The 23,117-nt window shown below is 43.3% G+C and overlaps 1 protein-coding gene across 3 annotated transcripts in view; it reads right to left on the bottom strand.

The window, feature by feature from the left end:
* Positions 1 to 290: 290 nt before the first annotated feature.
* The window catches only part of col14a1a (collagen, type XIV, alpha 1a), a 112,414-nt gene continuing 89,587 nt past the window's right edge, over positions 291 to 23,117 (bottom strand). For 2 of the 3 annotated variants that reach the window (XM_064338372.1, XM_064338356.1), the window contains 12 exons: positions 21,770 to 21,823; positions 20,915 to 21,010; positions 20,053 to 20,106; positions 17,280 to 17,333; positions 14,010 to 14,063; positions 13,586 to 13,657; positions 10,381 to 10,416; positions 9,778 to 9,844; positions 8,582 to 8,770; positions 5,095 to 5,172; positions 3,961 to 4,116; positions 291 to 1,653 (listed from right to left, as the gene is read on the bottom strand). In XM_064338372.1, the coding sequence (XP_064194442.1) occupies positions 1,409 to 1,653; positions 3,961 to 4,116; positions 5,095 to 5,172; positions 8,582 to 8,770; positions 9,778 to 9,844; positions 10,381 to 10,416; positions 13,586 to 13,657; positions 14,010 to 14,063; positions 17,280 to 17,333; positions 20,053 to 20,106; positions 20,915 to 21,010; positions 21,770 to 21,823 (1,155 nt within the window). In that variant the 3' untranslated portion in view covers positions 291 to 1,408. Of the gene's footprint in view, positions 2,294 to 3,960; positions 4,117 to 5,094; positions 5,173 to 8,581; positions 8,771 to 9,777; positions 9,845 to 10,380; positions 10,417 to 13,585; positions 13,658 to 14,009; positions 14,064 to 17,279; positions 17,334 to 20,052; positions 20,107 to 20,914; positions 21,011 to 21,769; positions 21,824 to 23,117 lie in introns of all 3 variants that reach the window. The other variant, XM_064338364.1, reaches the window with a different exon arrangement.

Raw genomic sequence — 23,117 nt, 5'->3', positions numbered from 1 at the left:
TTGGCCTACGCTGTATTCAGATCTCAATGGGAAAAGGTGTGGTTCAAAGGCTTTGTCGCTTACTTTGGCATCTCGTTGTGTCTTGTCAACATGGCTTGTGTGATTACCTGTCATGGTTCCAACACAAACACAACCTTTTGACCCCGCCCTGCAAGAGATTTCGCCTTTTCTTGAAAAGTAAGAAATGAATTCTTTCTTCAAGAAAATTCAAACTGACGTAGTGGGGGAAAAGAGAAAACTGCATCAAAAGAAAAGGTACAGCAGGCAGTAAATAAGGTGGCAAGTTATCGTTTGTGGTTGTACTTCAGTTTTATTGGTTACAAAACAAATAATAAAGTAAAAATAAATTACTTCCTAAATTCAGAGGTTCTGAGATGAGACTTTCCACTCGCACCTGTTCTACATTCTGCTTGGGTCTCTCTGAAGGGGAAATTAGACCACAGGCCTAACTATTCAACACACCTCCACAGCGAACAGGCCCCACATTGCATAACGAGAAATGTGAGGGCAGGAAAATAATCATTTCACAGATTCATCTAGTTCGTACATTACACATTCTAGCACCTTCTCTGCATCCTTGAGACGAAAGCTAGCACAACACCTATGCTCATGTAACAAAAATCCAAAAAAGTCAACAAGAATCCTTTTCCCCCCTTAACCTCACATTGTGTAGTTTTCCACAAGGACAATGACTAATGCGACTCTATAAAAACGCACAGAGACATCCCGCATTATGAAATAATTATTACACGTAGATGAAGGACAATTCGGGTAATTTCTAAAAGATGCAGCTTCAAATTTAGGTACCATCAGAGATCCAATAAAGGGGGACGATATATGAGTGCAAGAAATACAGAACCTCACAATGGAGGACATTTAATTTCAATAAATAAACTAGAAAAGGCAATGGAAATACTGGAAATCATAGGCAGAAACACACTGGGTTGATGAGGGGAAATTAGGCCACGAGAGCTCTGAGATGGAAACGCTATTATGCTGAAAAAACAATTAGGTAAACTGTACAGATGCTATTTGTCACGGTGTAAGTAGATTACAAGATGCCCGCTGCATGCAAACAAAAACACACAACCCTTTTAATCTCTCTCTGTACTCCTGCCCGTCCTTTGAGGTGACATGCAACTTAATGAAAATAAAGTCATTGAGTATGCTAGTGTAATCGCCCCCCCCCCCCCCCCCAAAAAAAAAACTAAACAAAACAAATACCATACAGTATATATATCAGGCACTTTCGGATCTTCCTCGTACATCTGGAATCACTGTGTATGAACTGATAGCCCCCTTTCTCTTCTTTTTCAATGGTGGCATTGATGCGCTGTGCTATGGGTGTGCTGAAGGGCTCCAGGCGTGCATCTGGGACGTTCCTGGCTCCTCCCCCTCCACTGTTCGCCTACTCTGCGGAGGTGGAGCCTTTCTTTTCTGGCGGGCTCCTGGCAAAGCGGTGCATTCCCGGTGACCTCACGATGGTGTCCTCAGAGTGGGGGGGGCCGGGCTGTGCAGGGTAGTTGGGCTGATAGTACTGGGAGGGGTACGCCCCATACCCACCGTACCGGGCTGGGTCTTCTTCTTCATCCTCCTCTTCCTCATAATTGCCAGCAGGGTCATAGGTTTGGTAGGAGTTGGGAGGCAATTGTACTATGGGAACATCTTGGTCAGTTGGGTCACCATTTCCACCTCAATACCACCACCGCCAAGTTTATTCATTGGGTTAGCATGTCAAACAGGAAGGAGCAAACACAAAGGCACAAGATTATTGACAACATCAGAGCAGCCATGAATTAGAGGAGCGTGGTGAATTTCTCTATAGGGATGAATGAACCACCTTTTAGTTTGGAGGAGACTGAACAAGAAACCAAACACACCAGCAGAGCTTCATCTGGGCCTATGCAGTTGAAGCCAAACACCAGATGTGACAAGTCGATTGCAAGCATAAAGCCTGGTGTGTGGCTTAGGTGATCTGGGAGTGGATGGTGTTTAAACTGGGGCTGCACTGCCATTAGCATTGGCTCGGAGCTGCCCAGCATTTTACGGAGCATTGCAAGGAAGCAAACGGGAAGGTGTCAGGCAAGGTGTTTCTTGGAAAGCAAGGAAGCGCTTGTTCTGTGGTGGTGGTGATTGACAATTGAAGGTGGAGGGAGGGGGGGGGGAGCAGCTAAGGCTAATAAATGTTCCTCGCCCAAATCCTCAGCCATAGTCTGCTTTTCGTGTTTGTGGAGAGAGTACAGTCTGTACTCGGGGAGGACTGCTCAGTAGTCATTCTCATACTCTTGTTGGCCTTCCCAAAAAACCAGTGACAAGGATAGGGGTCAAGACAGAAAGACAAAGAGAGACACATACCACATGTCAGTATGCAGACAAAATAACACTGAGATGTGTCTGCAGTAATAGTTTCCAAAGAAACTAGCATGCAGTGCTTCTTCTCCAGCTAACCTTTCCACCATTACATTTAATCTTCATTGCCCTTTCCCCACAGAAGAGAAGCAAATAAATACAGTGCTAACACCTTGGCACTCTAACAGAACACAATGTACTTACATAAGTTAAAGGAACATTCACACTAATTCCCATCATGCTATAGTACAACATGTACACACAAATGTCAGTGTAAATAACTTTAAGGGATACAGAATGCAGTCTGCATTGTAAGTTAGGCTGTTTCAGCCTCCTGACATTAGCTAATGACTTGAGATTCTGCCTCAAATTAATACTTTCACTGATGTGCATGGCTAAATAGTTGTTTTGAAAAAATGGAAATCATCCACAGATGTTTTGAGGATGACCTGAATTTAATTTTGGGATATGTAAAATACATACCCATATGGTTGGGTGAATATATATATATATATATATATATATATATATATATATATAATTTATACAACAGCTTGGTTGAATATTCAATTCTGTGTGCTTTATTTTTATGTATATGCCCAGTTATGAAGAAGTGCTGGTAAATTAATCACCATTCTACAGTAAAATACATATCAACAGTTTGACTCGTTTACAATCATTGTTACAGTGAGCCGAGACACTGCACCTGACACTGAATTCTGTATCCCTTTCATGACTGTATTTCAAGGAGCACGGACGAAAGAGGAGAAATATGTATGAAGTTAAGCCGACGGTCCAAAGATCAATTCACTAAGTAGATGCATATCTTAAACTGTCTTTGGTATGATTTTGGAGAGTCTTAGCAGAAGCCCCCGGACTTGTAGGTTTTGGCAAAGATGAGTGGAAACATTGTCTTTCTCATTCTTGGACTTTATGGTGAACTACACGTAAAACTCTCAGGGGAGCATACAGTACGCCTCGTCATAAAAATCAGATAGCAGTGAAATAACTTTATGTGAACCATTACAATAATTTTTTAGAGCTAGACAGTCTCTGAGAATGAACCATTTTACAATATGGAAAGTCCAGGCCAGGCCAGACAGTTCATTTGTTTATATATTTTAAAAAATGCCAGAAATAACTTAAGCCACATTTGCTTAATATTGCCCATGGCAATAAGTGCTTGTGTTCCACCCATAGATTGTTTAAATTCTGTGTCAGCTTTGCACCTTGAAATACAGCAATTGTATTTGTGTGTGAAGAATGACACGCTTCGCCGCTTGAGTTTTTGAATCACTAGAAAGGACAGGATTCAAAGACACTAGCGGCCATATTAAATCAAAGCTTTGCCCAGCCCTCTAATACAAAAACACAAACCATTGGAGTTGTGTTTTGCATTGTGCTTGTGCCTTGCCATTTTTCCTCCTCTGAAATGTATGAGAGGGAAAAAAATGGAGGTTGGGGCAGGGTAAAGGTTTTGATTGAATCTCGTTCCAGGCTACCGTACGCAGAGACTCCGAGAACGATAATGAGAAAGGCATGTGTTCTTCCTGGCCAGGTAATGGTGAGGGAATCAACGGGGTGTGCTGGGGTCAAAAGGGACATAATCACCTCCGACGTTATAGCCCAAGCAGGAGCTCTGGTCGCAGTACCCCGGGGGCCCGGCGGCACCTGTGGAGCCGGGGACGCCTGGCCGCCCCGGCGTGCCCTGGTTGCCCGGTCTGCCGGGCGGCCCCTGGCTTCCTGTCCGCCCTTCCCCTGGAGGTCCTGAGGGGGCAGAGGAAGTTAGCAGGACCAATACCCATGCTACGAGCTCCTGGATCTGGCTTATGGGCCTCAGTGAGCACAGCTCCACTGCTGTCTGTTTAAATCCTGTGCACCTGTGCTATTACAGCAGCTTTACTGCTCCACTGACAGCGTACAATAGGAAATCCTTTCTGCATTCAGAATCCCATGCATTAATACAGTTTGTGCCAATCTTAGGATAGCTAAAGTTGATCTTTTTTTTAATCCACACAACGCTCACTGCTAAATATTCAATGCACGACGGCAGAACCACTAAGCTCACAATTACTGTAGCTTTCACTGCCTCTAGTGCACGGCACTCCCCGTCTCAATATTCCACTCACTACAGCCAGTCTAAGTGTACCATCTCTGGGCAGCATGAATATGAAAATGACTTTTTTTCTGATATGAAACTGCTCGTCGGAATATCTAGCGCCTCAAAGCATCATCCTTAATTTCCTATGAGGCATTCACCTCCTGCCCCAATTTTCCCAAGGTGCACTGCAACAATGTTTCTCTCAGAATAATTTAAGCATCAAGAGGTATTGATTAAACCACAATCAACCACCATGCCCATCATTGGCATTTTGTGTGATCAATACCAGAGCACCAGCACAGGCTCAATACAATTTCCTATTGTTTTTTTTAAATTCTGTCTAAATAACTGTTTGATATTCAAGTCAAGATTCTGAAACTACTAAATCAAAAACAGGCGGGATTCCATCTCTCTTCATTTCTATTCTTGTGAATGTTTTCCAGACTCCTCCCCCCAGAAAACAAAAAAGTACCCAAATCCCAGCTTTAAAGTCTAAAAGCATGGGTTTAAAATGCATTGCTCTGGATCAACTTACAATATCTTTTGAAACCCCTGAAATGGCCTAAAAATCATCCTTGAGTGACCTCCCCTGTGTGAGTGAGTGACCATCCCAGTCTATTGCATTGTCTGGACACAGCCCTTACCTGGTGGCCCCTGGGGGCCTCTGGAGCCCTGAATGCCCACTCCTTGACTGCCCTTCTCACCCTTCTCTCCCGGAAACCCTGCAAAAGTGATGCACAGTTGTCAGGCATGGACTCTCATGTCAACTCCCAAATACCATCTGGCAACAGAACCTCTTTTTCATTTAAACAACCCTACTTATTTTCCATAAGCATGATTCCAAATGTGGATTAGAACTCAAATAGCAGACCAGGTAAATCTTGCCCAACTATACCAGAGAGAGAGAGTCTTCAAGAGTTCCTTTTATGCAACCACCTTTTTCAGTGAAAAGACCATTGTAGTCACCATTGTGATCCCCATATGTGCTGTGCACATTACTGAGCGTGTAATCTTAATGATATCCATGACTGAAGAACCCACCTCACTCAGCAAAATTGTTCTGCTTTGTTTTACGACATTCAACAGGTTCAGCTGACATCAATGTTCATTAAAGATCCAATAAATTGAACCGAAGAATTTTAAAAATCGTTTTAAGTTTTTTGTGCTGTATTTCCAGAGATGCATGAGATTTTGAGTTGTGGTCTGTACATGAAACAATATAGGTGTGGCTCTCAGGTGGCTTGTCCAGGTAAAGTACCGAGCAAAGGAGTGCATCCTGGGGTCTGGTATTGAGTCCTACACAGCAGAATATTCACTGCAAAATCAAATATTTTAATTCAAAATACTTTTCTTTCTAATGGAATATATACTGTCCCTACTGGACTCATATAAACACTGCTGATTTAAATGTAGTTATTAAACTCTAGCGTATTTGGTCTGTCTGCACCAGCTGCACATGAAGCATACTGCTCTAAAGCAACGATTGCACAGCCCTACTGCGGAGTGAATAGAAGCAGCCAGTACACTTCAGGGCTTCAGGGGAGAATCTGTGCCTGTCCACCTTCCCCTAAATTGAGATTACAGCAAAGAAAGTTCTATAAATGTGATTGGCCCCTCGCAAAACTTGGAGAGGGCAGCATGGTGGCCACAGTCCAAAGTCATGCAGGTACTGTAGGCTAAGTGGATACTTTAAATTGCCCATAGGTATGAGTGTGTGTGTCAATGGTGAGTGAATGGTGTGTGTGCCCTGCGATAGATTGTCAACCTGTCCAGGGTGTATTCCTGCCTTTCGACCAATTCATACTGGGATAGGTTCCAGCACCCCCCGCGACCCTGACGAGGATAAGTGGGTATAGATAATGGATGGATGGAAAAGTTGCAGAGTAAAACATTTACATATAATGTAAAAATTCATTAGGTACTTGTTAGTACCGGGTGTGGTCTTCTGCTGCCGTAGTCCATTTGCTTCAAGATTCGATGTTTTGTGTGTTCAGAGATGCTCTTCTGCATACCTCGGTTGTAACGAGTGGTTATTTGAGTTACTGTTGCCTTTCTATCAGCTTGAACCAGTCTGGCCATTCTCCTCTGACCTCTGCCATCAACAAGGAATTTTTGCCCAGAGAACTGCCGATCACTGGGTACTGGGTATTTTCTCTTTTTCGGACCATTCTCTGTAAACCCTAGAGATGGTTGTGCGTGAAAATCCCAGTAGATCAGCAGTTTCTGAAATACTCAAACCAGCCCATCTGGCACCAACAACCATGCCATGTTCAAAGTCACTTAAATCACCTTTCTTCCCCCATCCTGATGCTTGGTTTGAACTATAGCAGATCATCTTGACCATGTCTACATGCCTAAATGTATTAAGTTGCTGCCACGTGATTGGCTTAGATGATTAGATATTTGCGTTAACGAGCAGTTGAACAGTTGTACCTAATGAAGTGGCCGGTGAGTGTATATTTATATATATATATAGGAACAAATCTCTCCTGAAAACAAACTATGATTGCCAAAGTTAGCCAAAGCTTCAGAACTCACATTTCACCAGTGAAGCTCATGAATATCTCTCTAACCTCATCTAGCTGAAAATGACACTTAAGCCCTTCCAGAATCCCTGGAATTTTTTCTGACATGCACCAGAGCTGTTATCAACAGGAGCTGAGACTCCTGTCAGCACTCGCTGTAGCAATGATGGTGGCACTCTGACGTATCGTCTGTGCTTAAAGGTCATCAGCAGTCCTGTGCGGGCTCTCCAGAAGAAATTCTTGACCCTGCCCCTTATCGGGTCTGCTTTAGTTTATGTTGCTCCAGGCCTTTAGCTACTGACAGGCAGCGCAGCCATCCTCTGAATCAGTCTTTTGGATTCAAGGACCCTCTTAGCCATGTCTCAATGGCAACAGTTATTCCTTCAGTTCCTTCAGTTATCGGCATGAGTCGCTGACACAGCAGTCATTAAGGAGCATGGAAAACAATCAAATAGATATGGAAAAACTCCACTGGTCACAGTAATCAGTCTGAAAGGCTTCACTAAAACCTGCTCAAAAGTGGGTCCATGCAAAGAACGGTTGCCTGATATTTGACTTCAGTCATACTTGAGTTAGTCATCATCCTTTCTGTCTGTGCTGCATATTCCTAATGTGTTTGCCAAGCTTAGTCACACATTCAGTAGCTGCATTCAGCATTAACAAACTGCTATTTTCCAGTAGGCTCTGCATGTATTTTGGCCATAAGGATTTGAATTCTAAGCCCTCGGTGGAGTCTCTGGGTTTCATTTACCCATTTGACTGTTTAAGTCTTGAGGCCACTTCAAACCAACAGACGCAATTCTAGACACTGGGAGGCCCCATGGGGCCCTTCTGACCAACTTCCACAGTCATCATGTTACCTGGGTTACTCCCCAATGCTGGCAGCCCCAGGCAGTTGCCTGCCTTTCCTGTGCAAAAGATTTGCCTCTGCTAACAAAGCTGACCTCGTCCCTCAAGGGCCTTCGCCCACACCCAGAGGACTTCCCTGCTTCTGTCCATCCATCCATCCATTATCTATACCCGTTTATTCTGGTCAGGGTTGCGGGGCGTGCTGGAACCTATCCCAGCGTGCATTGGGTGAAAAGCAGGAATACACCCTGGACCGGTTGCCAATCTATCGCAGGGCACACACACCACAATTCACTCACACACTCACAACCATGGGCAATTTAGAGGCTCCAATTAGCCTACCTTCATGTCTTTGTACTGTGGGAGGAAACCAGAGTACCCAGAGGAAACCCACAAAGACACTGGGAGAACATGCAAACTCCACACAGAAAGGCTCAGGCCATGATTTGAACCCAGTACCTTCCTGCTGTGAGCTAAGAGAGCTACCCAGCGCGCCACTGTGCTGCCTTGATAAAGGCTTTATCAAGTTATTAAGACTTGAGTCAGTGTCAGATCTTTAAAATGAACATTCTGGTGTTTCATTTTGAAAGATCCAACTGCATCACCGTGCCCCTCTCTGCTTCTGTTATTCTGTTATTTCCATCTCTTTCTGTACCCTTCCCTCTTTTTCCATTTTCCCTCTGCACTGGACTCTCTTCTTCTCCCTCTCCCCCTCTTCTTCTCCACTTCTCAGCCATCCCCCTGGAAGTTCCTGTACCTCTCTCTCCTGGTCGGCCATTTTGTCCATTGCCCCCAGGGAATCCTGGTCTGCCAGCAGGCCCCTGCTCTCCCTGTGGTCCCGGGGGGCCCTGTCGCCCAGCCTCTCCGGGGGGTCCGGGCACGGTGCGGACTGAGACGGCCTGACTGGGGATCTGGTTCAGGACAGAGCTGTAGCGGGACAGGTGACCTGAGAGAGAGAGGTCACACCATGAGAGATTGTAGTAAGAGACACCGAGGATAATGAAAAAGCATTTTTACATTAATTGAATTAATTGGTATAAATTGTAAGCTTCACACCTGTTAATTAACTATTAATAATAATGTTTCATTGTTTAATAATATTCCTTGGAATCCAACACAAGCTGTAAGACTGCTTCTAACTCTCTGTCCTCAAACATATTAATTAGTTGGCCATTTCATGCAGTCCTGACTGCAACTGAGTTAGTGCTTTTTTATGCATTCAGAGCTGTTGACCTGAAACCTAGAGTCATTTGCTTAATGTTGCATGCCTCTAGTCTAGCTGAGTCAGATGGGTCATTGGAAATTTGCCCATTTTCATTTTTGTTTAGCTGGCTACTAACACTAGCTATGAAAGGATGCTTTGCTTGTTGGTAATACTGTAAAGCGTTCACACTACACAAAAAGTTCTGTTTACATTGTAGACCATGCACTTTGTTTTTATGGTTGCATTTCTGTCTACAACCAACATGATGCTAGCAGACATAACAACCTTGATGTTGATAACTCCTGAGGTCAGTTTTCAATGGAGGCCTGTGCAACAACAAATGAAAAACTGATGGTTTTTAAAAAATGTTATCCTCAATTTTGACTAACCCAATGTGTGCAAGGAACACTCAGCTGAAGCATATCCACTTAAGTGTTTTATATGGGTCACACAGTACCTCAGGAGAGCTAGTGCATATTAGAGGAGAGACGTATCATTGGTGAGAATTAATGTGGTAACTGGAAGAACCAATGCTGGAACTTGTCGTCAATCACAAACATATAAGCCAGTAGTTAACCGTCCACTTAATTATTTATAAAACACTATACTGAAACAATCTAAAGAAGAAGATATATCTCTGTACAACTGAACAATGTTGAATCAGTTGTGCAGCTTGCTGAGAATGTGCACAGGTGATTAGCGGATAGGCACGTGCCAGAAGTACACAAGGAGGCAGGCAGAAAACTCACTCTGAATCAGCTGCTCGCAGACCTGACGGGCGATCGACCGCACGGCACCCTGGGACTGCATGTCACCCTTCAAAAGCAGACAGACAGCACCGGGACTCAGCACGCGGCACGCGGCGCACGAGGAAGCCCCGTGGAAGTGGCTAATGAATTTAATGACCTGCATGGGCGATTAATAACTCCATTCCAGTCTAACACTGGCCGTCCAGCCTGCGCAGAGCGTCCGACAATTAACGGAGAAAAACGGACGCGGACACCGGAGTGCAGGCTGATTTGTCAAGGGACCTAAAAATTGCTTTCAGCTTGGAGCCACGAAACACATCTCTACCTGCACTGAAAACACAGGGCTTATTCCTACAATATCTGCTGATTTAACGGTTTTAGCAGAGGCTGCATTAATAGCTATAAAAACACACACACTCTGGGGCAATAAACCCGCACAACGCACTGCTGTGAAATCACCGCCAATTTTATCTTGGAAGTCTGTCAGCGGCCCCTTACTCCCCAAGCTGATAAACTGCAATTATATGTGAGTTGAGGTTTGAAGTATGGCGAGCTGCTCTCTCGAAACTCGACTTCAGGCATTCGGTTTAAAGTCAGACTCACCCGTTCACCCTTATCGCCCTTGGTACCAGGAGGACCCTGTAACAGATATGTAACATTTTAAACAGTAATTTAACATTTTAAACAGAAAACACTGAGGCGGAAAAAAACAAGCACTGTTTGCTTTCATGTATCATTCCAAATGCTAGTAATCTCAGGCGCACCTGTTCAGACAGGCTAAAAAAATGGCATAAGCTTATTTCAAAACGGACTGTTGTAGCTAGTACATATTAGCCGTGTTCCCGTAAGTAACGTGGCTTTTGGGAGTTTATGACCCTATAATATGCTTCTGGCACTCTTTGCAAGCAGCATAAAGAGAGCAGCAGTTTGGCTGATCTAACAGCCAGGAAATCTGAGAGAAAGTGAAAGATAAATAAATCATGCAGCCTTTAAAAACACTGCTATTGTAAGGGGTTTGGATCACCGCAGCCCTAAGACGACTCATTTGAGAGACATGGGCAATCGCTCTTCTGCGAATTTGCACCCGTGTGCCAAGCACGACGCATTGGGGGCAAGCGGGCAGGAGCAGTGGAGGTCCTGGAGGGATGTCAGGCCCTCCCATTGTGGTCTAGCTCCCCACCAATATGCTGCTACCCCAAATGATCCTTCCGCTCAAAACGCTACTTCCCCCAAATTATGTTCCCTCTAACATTTTGTAGTGATTGGGATGGCAGGTATGCCATCCCGCCAAGTTACGCCTTGGCGGGGGTATGCCCCATACCTATACAGCACCGAGAGTTTGGCACTTTTCAGGGTTCCCCACAGAAATAACCACAACAGCCACAGACACTCAGCTCTTAAAAACATTAAATTCTGTACATTCTCACCCCATTTCAACAGACAGAATTCATAAACAACTTCACATGTCCACACAATAAAGCCCCAAACTAAAAACTTTGCGTTTTCTCCTTCTTCTCATTTTTATTGTTCCTGCCGCCTATCCCACAAACAAAATGTCTCCCCATTGGACATTTTACCGACACCAGCCAAATCTTCAAATCTTTCAAGTGACTTGAAAGAATTGAGGAAGTATTGGATAGCATTGCTTTGGAATACATCTTATTTAATTTTGGTTAGGCAAGATAGCCTATATTGTTTGTAGTACCGTAACTTGGCGTCATTTTGATATCAATACTTTTAATGGCAGGCCTGGATTTTGGCAGTCTGAATGAATGAGTTATAGACAATGTATGTCTTGTATGTGTGAGTAACTTGGCATTTTTGTATGTTGAAAACATGTTTTTTATGAGATAATAACTGAATAGAGCAATTGTCAAACTATTGAGAGACCAGCAGCTTTCACATTATGCAAGGGTATTGCCAGTTGTACAGTCTGGGCTGTCCTGTGAACATTTTTAATTGGGTCCCACACACATGTGTGGGCTCTAGGGAGTTTCCCATATACCCGCTTAATGTCTGGGAAAATTGACAGGCTGTAGAAGTTACAGATAGCCACTGACAGCACAAACAAGTGCTGAGCTTCAAATAAATCGATCCTGACACTGAGCTCCGATAATGCAGCCCTTTACGACTCTTTAAACAGTTCAAATAAAAATTCCTTTTCACTGGCCAGTCAAAAGGGGAGCGTGGTTCCCTGGTGATGAACAACAGTTTTCTGGATTACGAACACACTCTCTCCAACTCTTTGATCTGTGTCAACATGAAGCAGAGCAAGGACCTCAGCCAGTAGGGGGGTTGGGGGTGGCGTGGTTTAAGACAGTGTTTCTCAACCCTTCTCCTGGGAACACAATGACTATGCTGATTTTTGTCAAAGCCAATATCCAGATCAATTAATGTTGTTGAAAAAGTTCAACAGTACCATAATTGTGCGGTTAAATGTATTTTAACACAATGCAGGTTTGGCCATTTGCATTCAGTTAACTCATTCATTTCACCCAGATGGGTTCAGGTTTCCTCACTCTCAGCTAATGGGACCCAACTGATTTCACCTGTCAGTTTGAATAAATTAAAAAAAAAATAGGGCATAGAGTTCTGGTATTATGTGGCTTTAAGAGGGTAAATTAGTCTTCAATTTATGTAAAAAAAAAAAAAAAGTCCAATTAAGAACAATTAGTCTGTAATTAAGAACATTTAGCAGCTCATTACAATACAGAGCTTCTTATAATGTTGGAACAAAAACCAGAATACATGTTAGGTCCCCAAAACCAGGGTTGAGAAACACTGACTTAGGATGTGTTTGGGAGCTGAAGAGTGCTGGTCGACTGTTTGGCTGCATGCAGGAGGACTGGACTGAGCTGGGACAGGAGGTTGCTCAGGGAGAGCCTTGGGCTGTGCATTTGAGGGGGAAACAATCCAGAAGAGTATGCTAAGTGTAGACACAAGAGACCTCCCCATATTGAACTTCCCCCAACAAGCAAATGGAGCAGAACCAGGTGGCCTCTTTGACTTGAAGCAAGGGAGGGGGGTTAAAGGGAACCTTTTCGCCCTGGTCATGTGACTGGGCTGTGACCTGCTTATTAGCAAACCCCTGCTAATAAGTTTCTGAATGTCGAAGTGGTCTAACAAGTTCAAAGCAGAACATATATATCAGTGGATAAGATAAATCACAAAATGTACAGTGTAATCTTGAGTAAAATACCAACACAGACATTAACCTATTCAGCAATTATATCAATGCAAGCTGTCATGTTATAAGTCCTCTAATGGTAATAGCACAGTATAAAGTTTTAATTTTCTACACATGAGAATACACTATAGAATAAATGGCATAATGTATGCAAATGAAAGGTAGTGCTGCTAGACATGCAATTAAACAGGGCGCCATTATCTTTGGTCCTTACGTTCAGTATTCACTCTCAGGAATTCCAAGAACACCATGCAATAAATAGACAATAGAGGAACCACACACATTGAAGATTTAACCATTTTTAACCTTTTCACATGCTTCAGTTCAGAAAAAAAAGTTTTTAAATATGTTTACATACTTACTGGATAAACTCTTGCCTTGTAATTTAAAGAGGCTCTCACTTTCCCTCTCTGTCATTCTCTCCATCCCCATCTCTTTTCCCACAACTTTCTCTTTCTCTCTCTCTCTATTTCTGCACCTTTCTGCCCCTCTCCCACCCTCTCTCCTCCCCTCAACTTCCCCATCTCTCTCCCACCATGATTCCTCTCGGAGTAGCCCAATTAACTTCCATCCTGGTCACCCAGTTAAATCCATAGAAGTGAGCAGAGACTTTCCACTTACAGGTGGTCCATGGTCACCCAGTGGCCCCGGCGGTCCTTTCGATCCTGGGGACCCTGGAGCCCCGGGGGTTCCCTATTGATGTAGAGCAGCACAATGGGATGCACATTAGCAGTCATTCAGTACATCTGTGTGAGGTCTCCACAAAGCTCCACAGACCACGCCTGTGTCACCGCACTCTTTAGCCCAACTTTCAGTGCTTTATTCGTCACTGTGTATTTGGCCAGAGCCGATTCTTTACAGCAAGCAAAGCGAGGCAATGCCCACTCCTCAAATTCCTCAGGAAGGGAACATTTAGAAGAGCTAATCCCTTGCAGTCATTCCCACCTGTGAAAGACTGATAATTAAATTGCTCGTTTGAGCCTGGTTGCCCAGGGTCTGTTCTTTTCCTCCTGTGGATAAAAGCATGCCATGCAGTGTCACTTACAATCGGCCCTGGGGCCCCTTGCTGTCCCTGTGGTCCGCCTTTTCCAGGAAGTCCCTGTGAGGCAGGAATACAACCGCAGAATCTGGGTCAGTTGCTTAAAATGAACGGTGACCACTGTATCCAGAGAATTACTCATCATTAAACTGCACTACGCACACAGTCAAAAATGCATCTTGCAATGTGCACAGCAACAATATACCCAAAAGACATAATGATTGCTCTTTCATGATCTCTGATGATGAGGGTAAAATACATAGGAAGTGGAAGGAAAATTCTGGAAGGAAAATGTGATGCGGACTGTACAAGCAATAAAAAGACCGCAAGGGTTTGTGCTGGAACGCGTGGAAGTTCCTCTGACTGACCCCTGAGGGCTGGCTACCTCCTCTCCCAGCAAAAGCGAACTTCCAGTGGCTAATCTACCACACCAGATAGCAGTCAATTTATGAGGCTCATCCAATGCTCCTCATTAGAACATAGGCGCGCACAACACTCCACTCTTTCCTAAGTAGATCATTACTGATGGATGAGGAAATTATAAACACAGGTGAGAATACGGGGGTAGGAGGATGCAAGGATGGACTAAGCTGGTGACTTAGCTATAGAGAGCTACAGACCTGGTTGGCTTCCCTTGAAAACTAAACAAAGCATAAAAGAAAAGCTATGTGAAATCTGTGGATTGCTTTATGAATAGAAGCAAACTATGAAAACATCATCCCACGTCATCCAATGTCCTGCTGAACTGAGTCTTGGAAGAAGTAATTCAGTAATTTTTCAGCCTTGTCTGAAAATGGCAAGTGAGAACAAAACACAAGCCATACAAAGTCCTGTTCACTAATTATTTGTGAGAAGAGGAAGAATATGCTATGTAACAAATGCTTTTTATATTGAAAAACATATCTATCTGTTCCATTTGAACCATAATCTAGCTTTTTGGATGCAGAATTCTAGAGCCTGGGCACATTTATTGACTTAATGACAAAGCAATAAGAAACAATTTGCTCTTATTTCCAAGGCTGGTAACCTACGCAAACCTGCTTTATTAGACTCTTCTCTTGTTTTGTGACATAAAAGGCAATTTTCTTGCCGACCGAGGGTAGGCATGCACTCGATTGTGGGAGTCGGCTTGGAATTGCGGAGTAAACACATGCACCAGTTAAACCTCTTAATAGGCCTCAGACAGGACTAGTCCTGAGTGGGGGGGTGGGGGGGCAGGGTCTGCGGTTACTTGGCAACACCGCAATCGGCAATCAGAGGACACCCAGCTCCATTCATTCGCTGATACCCTTCCTACTTTCAAAGTCAAACGTGTGCATGGACTGCATTTATTTAGCCTGGCAGCCTTAGCATGGCACAGCACATCTGCAGCGCTTTCTCAATAGAGTGATGGGAATCATGAGAGGGGATACACAATGTTTTTTACGCTTGCAGTAGGGTTTGCTGTTTATGCAGACAGTTCAAATCCAGACTTTGGGCCATTTTGTCTAAATGTGAAATTATAACTCAAGATAGGCTAAATGCCAAAACACTGCTATATCTTGTTTCTCTCCCAGTTAACTTAGGAAAAAAAGGCCATAGCTTATACACTCCCCAGCCACAAATGAATGAATACCAGAGCGTACTTCTTCTTAGAAAGTTCTATTATTTTCCTTTTATCATTTAACTTGGCACAACATTAAAGTTCTGCACGGGACATTAGCTTTCCCGCAATGCAGTTTATTGCTCAGATGTGTGCTGTATATTTTATCAGATACTCTGGCCAACTCTACAACATTCTTTCTGAAGATTTCAGCATTATTTGGCAGGTGAGATTTGACTTTCACACATTGCAAGTCTGGCTCCTAAGATACACCCCCATGAACAGTTTATTTTACACAATTCCAAATAAAAAGAGCATGTATCCTTCAGGTTACTGAGGTTTTAGCGTTGTGAATATTGCACGGTGCCAAGTTGGACAAAAAAAAAAAACAGCAGACAAGGTGGGAACCACTGGCCAGGTTTGCAGAAATTTAGAGGGATAATGTTTTCATTCTCTCTTCTGGATAAACTGTGATGGATCGCTCTGCAAGCAAATCTCAAGGCACAGCTTTGTTTTACCTGTAATTTAAGATAATACATTTTCATTACCAGTGGCAGGGAGCTCAATGGCCATTCTGATATATAAACTGTTGCCTTGGTTCTACCCTGAGCTGTTTCAGAACCCTGTGATTTCTTAAATTGTGCAGGCGGCCAAGGGTCTCCCCGTTTTCCATCTCCCTGACATGCAGACAGATATCTGGGTACCCGTGGCAAGCTCAGCCAGTTTTGGACTAGTGCCTCTCTAAGTGTTATTAGGTCAGCTGTCAGTCTGGTGAAATTTGTGGAGATCACCCGAAGAGCGTTCCTCGCAGCACGGAGAACAGGACACTATTTCCTATCTTGGTTTTGCTGTGTGCAGCAGCCTCTTGGCCCTTCCGAGTTCTGTGAAGATGACATCAGGGGCTGTTTTCCTTCAGAGCTTGTCTAATAGATCCAGATTAGCATGTAGTTTGCTGAAGGAGCCAGATACATTACACAGAAAGACCACTTGGGGAAAGCAGGAAGACATACACCAAACTGTTAAAAAGGTACAAATCAACAGAGAGCAAAAATTGAAAAACAAGATTTCCGCTTTCTGCTCCTTAATTTATTTGGCAGAAAACATTTTGGCCTTATTTGTCTTCATCAGGATTTGCTTCAGTGGATGCAATGATTGGGAGTACTGTACATTATTAAATATAAGTGACACAAATTGTACTGAGGGTCAGTTAACCATGTGCAAGGCTAAGGTGCAAGGGTGTCTATTAGAGTATCAATTCACGGTATACTTCATTGGCTCAATGATAAACTTCAAAGACAAACAAAACAAATTTATTTTGCAGAATCAGAGGTAGATGTAATCGTTTAGTTCCGCTACTTTATTTTTGTTAAAAAAGGCAGCACTTGTGGCTAGCACCCTATGAACTTTTCACCTTGACGTAACCCAGCCTGTCAAGAAGCCATTTCTAATCGAAATAGCAGCACCAGAGGAGCTACAGTGAGTAGACTATAAGTAATGTGTTGGGTCAGAAGTGAGACACAGTGAAACAGAATCCAACAGATAGCAAAGACTTTTGGCAACATGTGCGGATGTAAAAAGAGATCAGCGGGGATGCGGTGAGCTCATGCCTTGAGTTCAATACAAACACAAAGATCAATTTGGCTCCCCTTATAGAGGCCACAGCCTGGCTTCAGGCCCTGCTGGCACACTCTTACCCTCTGTCCAGGTGGGCCATCCCTTCCCATGGACCCAGGAGATCCAGGAACACCCTTAAAAAAACCAAACATAGGGTTATCAAAGGGTAAAAAGGCTATTACAATGATGATATTTTCTTTCTTTCTTACTCTCCCTATTATATTATTATTCATATCTGGGTACCCAGATATTATTATTAACTGTGTATTAATAATAGGGAAACTGTGCCAAGGGAAAATTCTTGACTGAAAATTCTTATTTTTTAGGTTAACAGTTTGTCAAAAAAAATAAAAATCCAAATAAACACAATAAAAAAAATGATTTAGATTGAAAATTGTTTGGAACCCAAAATGGAAGCTCAGTTCTATACTATGCACACCTAATGTCATTATCATTACAGGAATTTGGGAGATTGGAAAGGTGAAACAAGATCAACTTTCTTCTAAACCTCTCACATTTGGAAATTCATCCTGTCAGCTAGGTGCACAGGCCCAGCCTGTGAAATCCGATGCAGGGGCGGAACAGGGGGTTTCTGGCCGAAAGCTATTTTTTCATCACATTAGACATTGTGCGTTTACCACCAGCCAAACCACTGCGGTCATTGCAGATAAATCACCCGTTAAAACCGGGCTTAGGAAGTTGTATTTCATGCACATGCGGGAGAGATTTGTGAAGCAAAAAAGTTTAAATGAAGACCATGCACTGTGTGCGCTGCGTAAAGTCACATTTATTTGGTTGTCTGAACCTACTCCATTGAGTGCGATAGTATTTGTGATGGGGTCATTCTGTACTTACTGCACAGCAGGGTGATTCAATAAAAGTGTTTGTAATATGTTAAAAGATGGAGATTTCTGTGGCAGGAAGGAATAGCAGTTGATGTTAAACACACACACACGCTAACAGAGAAATAGGATCTTATGCTAGTGTCTGAAACTGAGGGTAGAGGCCATATATGCCTTAGAGGTGTCGTGGCTGCGGTTCTGTTGTCCTTAAAATGCATGGCCATGGTGCCTGGAAGTGGCTTCTAGATCATTCTACAAATGATTTCCCCATGTTCCACAGCTGCTTTCCTCTCTGGTAGTGACAGGACCCAGCCAGCCAGACTAAGTACGCACAACCTGATCCTTGCTGGAGCGACACACCAGCAGTGTGTCTGATTCTGCCCTAATGTGCAGTTTTCTTTGGTCCACACACATACTTCAAAAGGGATGTGGAGCAGTTTGCTTCCAGCTTTGGCTAGGCATATGTGTACACTGGCAAACAGTCAACAGGGCATGTTGTTCTAGCAGGGGAAACCGGGAACCCTTATACCAACCATTGACGGAAAACATAAAAAATGTTCGCTCCGTCTAGACCCATATGGCTAGGTTAAAGTATCTGGGGAAACATCCTGCAGTAGTAAACTCTCTTCAGCAAAAGTAAAACTTAAATATATGCTATGTATCAATCGAGTCATTCTTTGTGCGCAGAAACATTTGCATATCTTTTCAGAACAAGATTCTTGCAATGCAGTTAAAGACAGAAGGAAAATTGAAATTCCCACTTGGTTTTTTGTTGTTAAATGGAAAATGTGCTGCCTCAAGCTTGATTCAAAAATGTTTGGCAGAAAAGGACAAGTTTACTTAATTTTTTTTTTTAGATAAAAATGTTTGGGATAAAAATGGTGATTGCTATGTTTTCACCCCAAATATGTTTTGCTATCGACTCCGTGATAGCTGCAGCAAAGACTTGAATATCAATGTTATCAAATGTTTCTATACTTGTGTTCACAGTAAATGAACCCAACTCTTGTCACAAAGCACACATTACCTTCTGTCGCCCCAGGCAGTGCGTAAAAAAATAGGATTTTAATGATTGGAGAAGTAAATTCTTAAGTAGGTTGCACTGTAATGAAAGGCCAAAAGAAAAGGCCTCAGGTGAACACAGAAAAGGAGCCTATTGCATGCAAAACCTTTCTTCTCCAAACAAAAGGACAAAAAAGAGGGATTCAGATTCTTTAGATGGGAACCGTAGTCGCCTGGTGACCATGGAAATACTGGGGATGAAAGCTCCCTGCTTCTCGCACGTCCGCTAGGAGGTCGTTAATTAAGCGGCCTCTTTTGTAGCTGTTTTCTGTAATTAATAATGGCTTTACTTCATTATGCTTTTTCACATATGACTGACTCCATTAAGCTGGCAGCGTCGAGGGGTTCCCTGTCTGTTTGCTCGGCGCGTGAAAAAGACGCCCCGCGGCACAGTGAGTCGCCCGGTCTCTGCCGGCGCGCCTCTTATCTCCCGCGCCCGCTGAAGAGCCGACCGCTCTAATTACCAAACACCACACCGGGAACACAAGCGCGGCACCTGACACTTCTGTAATTACAATCCCATAATTACAATCTTCATACATATGACAGTTCATCTGTGTGCATCTATAGCCTTTCCCACACTTCCTCACCCTAACCTTCTATGTCAGTCATTGGCACGCAATCATCTAATATATGGCGTAGTTTGAGCGTGCAACTGAAATTTGAGGGTCATGTCTGAGATTAGAAAATTAGAGTAGAAATATCAAGGTGTATCACAGTGACCAATTGGGATTTATGATGGTGATGCCTGGATTTACCAATTATAGTGACCTCTGAGACTCTGAATTAGCTCCGCAGAGCTCACCGAAGACTCCTGGCAATGCTAATTAAGGCATTCCCCTTGTTTATGAGGTCAACGGCACAATGATCAGATAGTGTTTCTTTGTTTCTTTGTCTTTCTCTTGTCTGCAGAAAACCCAAGGGAAAATGCCCCGAGTGCAGATTTTACCTGAAGTCCCTGCACGCCAACCTCGCCTTTCTCTCCTTTCTCCCCAGGCAACCCCTGAAAGAGAGAAAGAAAGCCTTATCAGCTCCATTTTATGACTGACCCTCCTTTCAAACTTTTAATAGTTTCTTCTTGGGCACACAAAAGAGAGAACTTGAGTTCTCTCGGAAGGCTATCTAAGGTTATTCACTGAAAGAATGTCATGACATAGGCCCTGAATTACTTTCCAACCAGTACATAATGTTTTTACAGTACATATTTGAGTATATTTCACCTGAGGAAACTCTTTGTTACATCATTTAAATAAACAAATCGTATAAGGTCCTCTGATTATACAAAGCCAGCCTGTGTGTATACTGCCTTAATGTGTCTATCATTACTAGTTAGCAAGCATAACCATTGTTGTGCAGCCAAAGAGCTTGCTTTGAATCTTTTTTACTTCAGAATTTTACTGGTGAGTAAAGATTTGAGGTATTAAAAACAATATTTACCCATTTTAATAAGCTATGCTGTCAGTATTTCTCTTGAAATACTTGTCCTGTCCATTTTTTCAAAACACCTTACTCTTTTTTTTTACAAAAGGATAAAAGGAAGATACCCTTTATCAACCCTTTATGTACAAACCAACTAGGAATGATACAGTACACGATTCACTGTTACGTACCATACGAATGGAGACATTCTGGAAAAGTGAACAACTCTGTATATATGATTGCAAATACAATCACACAGTTAAGAGACCAGACTTATATTCTATTCACTGATTTATTTATGCCACAATATAATGACATTGTAGGTGTAACAGGACATGACCTGTGGCAACCTAAGTCACTGTACACAACACACGGCAAAGCAGGGGTCTTACCGGAGTCCCCTGAATGGACAATCCACTGGGGCCCTGAGGGCCAGGAGGTCCCTGTGGCCCTGGAGGCCCCATGTCTCCATTAGACCCTTGAGGTCCCTAATAAATTGAAGAAAACAAAGGGCCAATCACATGTCATTGCCCTCACAGCAACAGAAAAGGTACGGAGGCTACAGCAGACCAAGCAGAAAGGAGTATCCATTTCAGTCATCATGGCCCTTTAGCCTTTGCGGTGGTCTTCGTGTGTTCGAATGCAAATATATAAAAATAGGCTTTATTTCCAGCATGTTCAGAATGTGGTTTATGGCTACTCTCTGTCCATTTGTGAACAAAAACCAATACATTCTCTTCCCAGCCTCCCCTTGAATTACATGCTTCTCTAGTAAATGCAAAATTCATGAGGATAAAAACAATGGCCACAGGCAGCCTGCATGATCTGCTGTGGAAGCAATCATTACCATGAAGATTACATAAGACCGCTTCAGAAAAATCGTTTCACCCATTATGCATGCAATTGAAATTAGGGCGCATCGGAGTGATTTGTTCATTCGTAACTCTAAACAATATATTCTCCACACACCATTACCCATCTCTAGCTGTTCAGTGAACACAGCCAGGGGGAATGGAGGACGGTGCTGCCGGTTAAAACAGTGAGAAGGAAAGCAGGGTCTACAACGACCCAAATTCAAATACAATGTCATAAGTGCCAGACAGCCATTTTCTTTTTTTGGTCGAGCTTTTGTGGACAAACCTGAGGGCATCAGGCAAGGAGAACAAAGATCACCACCACCATCTGAGCGGTCCCCCATGTACCCAATACATATATAAACAGCGAGATTGATGTGGGGTATACTGTACCACAAGGCCTTGTTCCCCTCGATCCCCTCTCGCTCCCCTGATGCCGGGGCCACCCTGCAACACAAGCAACATGCACATATCACTCCGACTGCGGGCACAATTAACGACAGGTGTGAAAAGCCAATCACATCTTTGTGAATTTTAAATTCCAGGACAGGGCAGAACCCACACAACAGAACCCAGTCATTACCAACATGGGCCATGAGCACTTCCAGGTTTTTTATTAGTTGGTATTTACAGTATTTTATATGTCAGTTTTGCTTCTAGGCATTGAATGTAATGAATTGAAGTTTGTTGGTGGCAGGGACCGTGACTGAGAACTCCCGTGAACTCGAGCATTTGCTTCACTGTGACTGGTTTGAGCGGAGAGGGCCTGTAAAACCGCTCTCCGCCCATCTGACAATCAGGAGAAAAAGGCACCCAGCTGCGAGCGACGACCTGCGCGAGCTCCCGCATGGAGCGCCGCTGGCAGTCACATGCAGTTGGCCTTTTGGCCTTATCCCTGTTTTGGGACTCGCATTAATTACTCCCCCGAGGGCACTCTGGAGTCAGGCTGATGCCGAGACTAAGCACTATGGGTAAACGAGGACGAAATCAGGATTAGTGCACAGTACACTGCACACAATATTTCTATCCTACTTTTTTGGGGTTTTCCCACATTTTCTTCCCCAAATTTACAAACTGCAATTCATGGACAATGCGGATTTAGTACTTTCACGAGGACAAGTTTGTAAAAACAACTTTCAAACGTAGACTTGAAACATACTAAGCAGGCAAAAATAGCCTAAAATAGCCTTTATAGCTAAATATATACTTCAGTAAATGTACTATGTACTATAGGGCAAATAAATATAGCCTAATCACGTATACATTCATGGTTTTTCAGAATAAAGTTCAGCCGATGAGGTGGTCATTAGGGGTTAAGTTTCGGTGTCCAGCCACGTTGACTGACAGACACCTCGTTGTGCGATTAAAGGGGGAGGAAATTCATTGTGACCGGGTCTACAAACGAGATGTCTGATTGGGGAGAGGCTTCGTGAGGACGTGGAAACATATGGGCTCAGACAGGAAGGAGGAGACTAATTTGCTTTGATAAATCGATATCCGTGTAATTGCTTTCTCAAACATCCCCAAGTTTACACAACGCGGCCTTCGCTACCCCACACCCACGACGGTGCCTTTCGAGTGAGCTCGTTTATTTAAATCTAGCATATTTGTATCAAGTTCTACCTGCAGCGTATCCGGAATGTGCTGACCCGCCATCTTTTCCAGCACATTTCCTTTTCAATTTCCTACTGTTTTGGTTCCATCAGTGACGGCTCAAGAAGTAAAAATCATATAATTAAAA

This window comes from Anguilla rostrata, chromosome 1, assembly GCF_018555375.3.
Source record: "Anguilla rostrata isolate EN2019 chromosome 1, ASM1855537v3, whole genome shotgun sequence".
Taxonomy (NCBI): Eukaryota; Metazoa; Chordata; class Actinopteri; order Anguilliformes; family Anguillidae; genus Anguilla; species Anguilla rostrata.
This window is presented reverse-complemented; position numbering and strand designations above follow the sequence as displayed.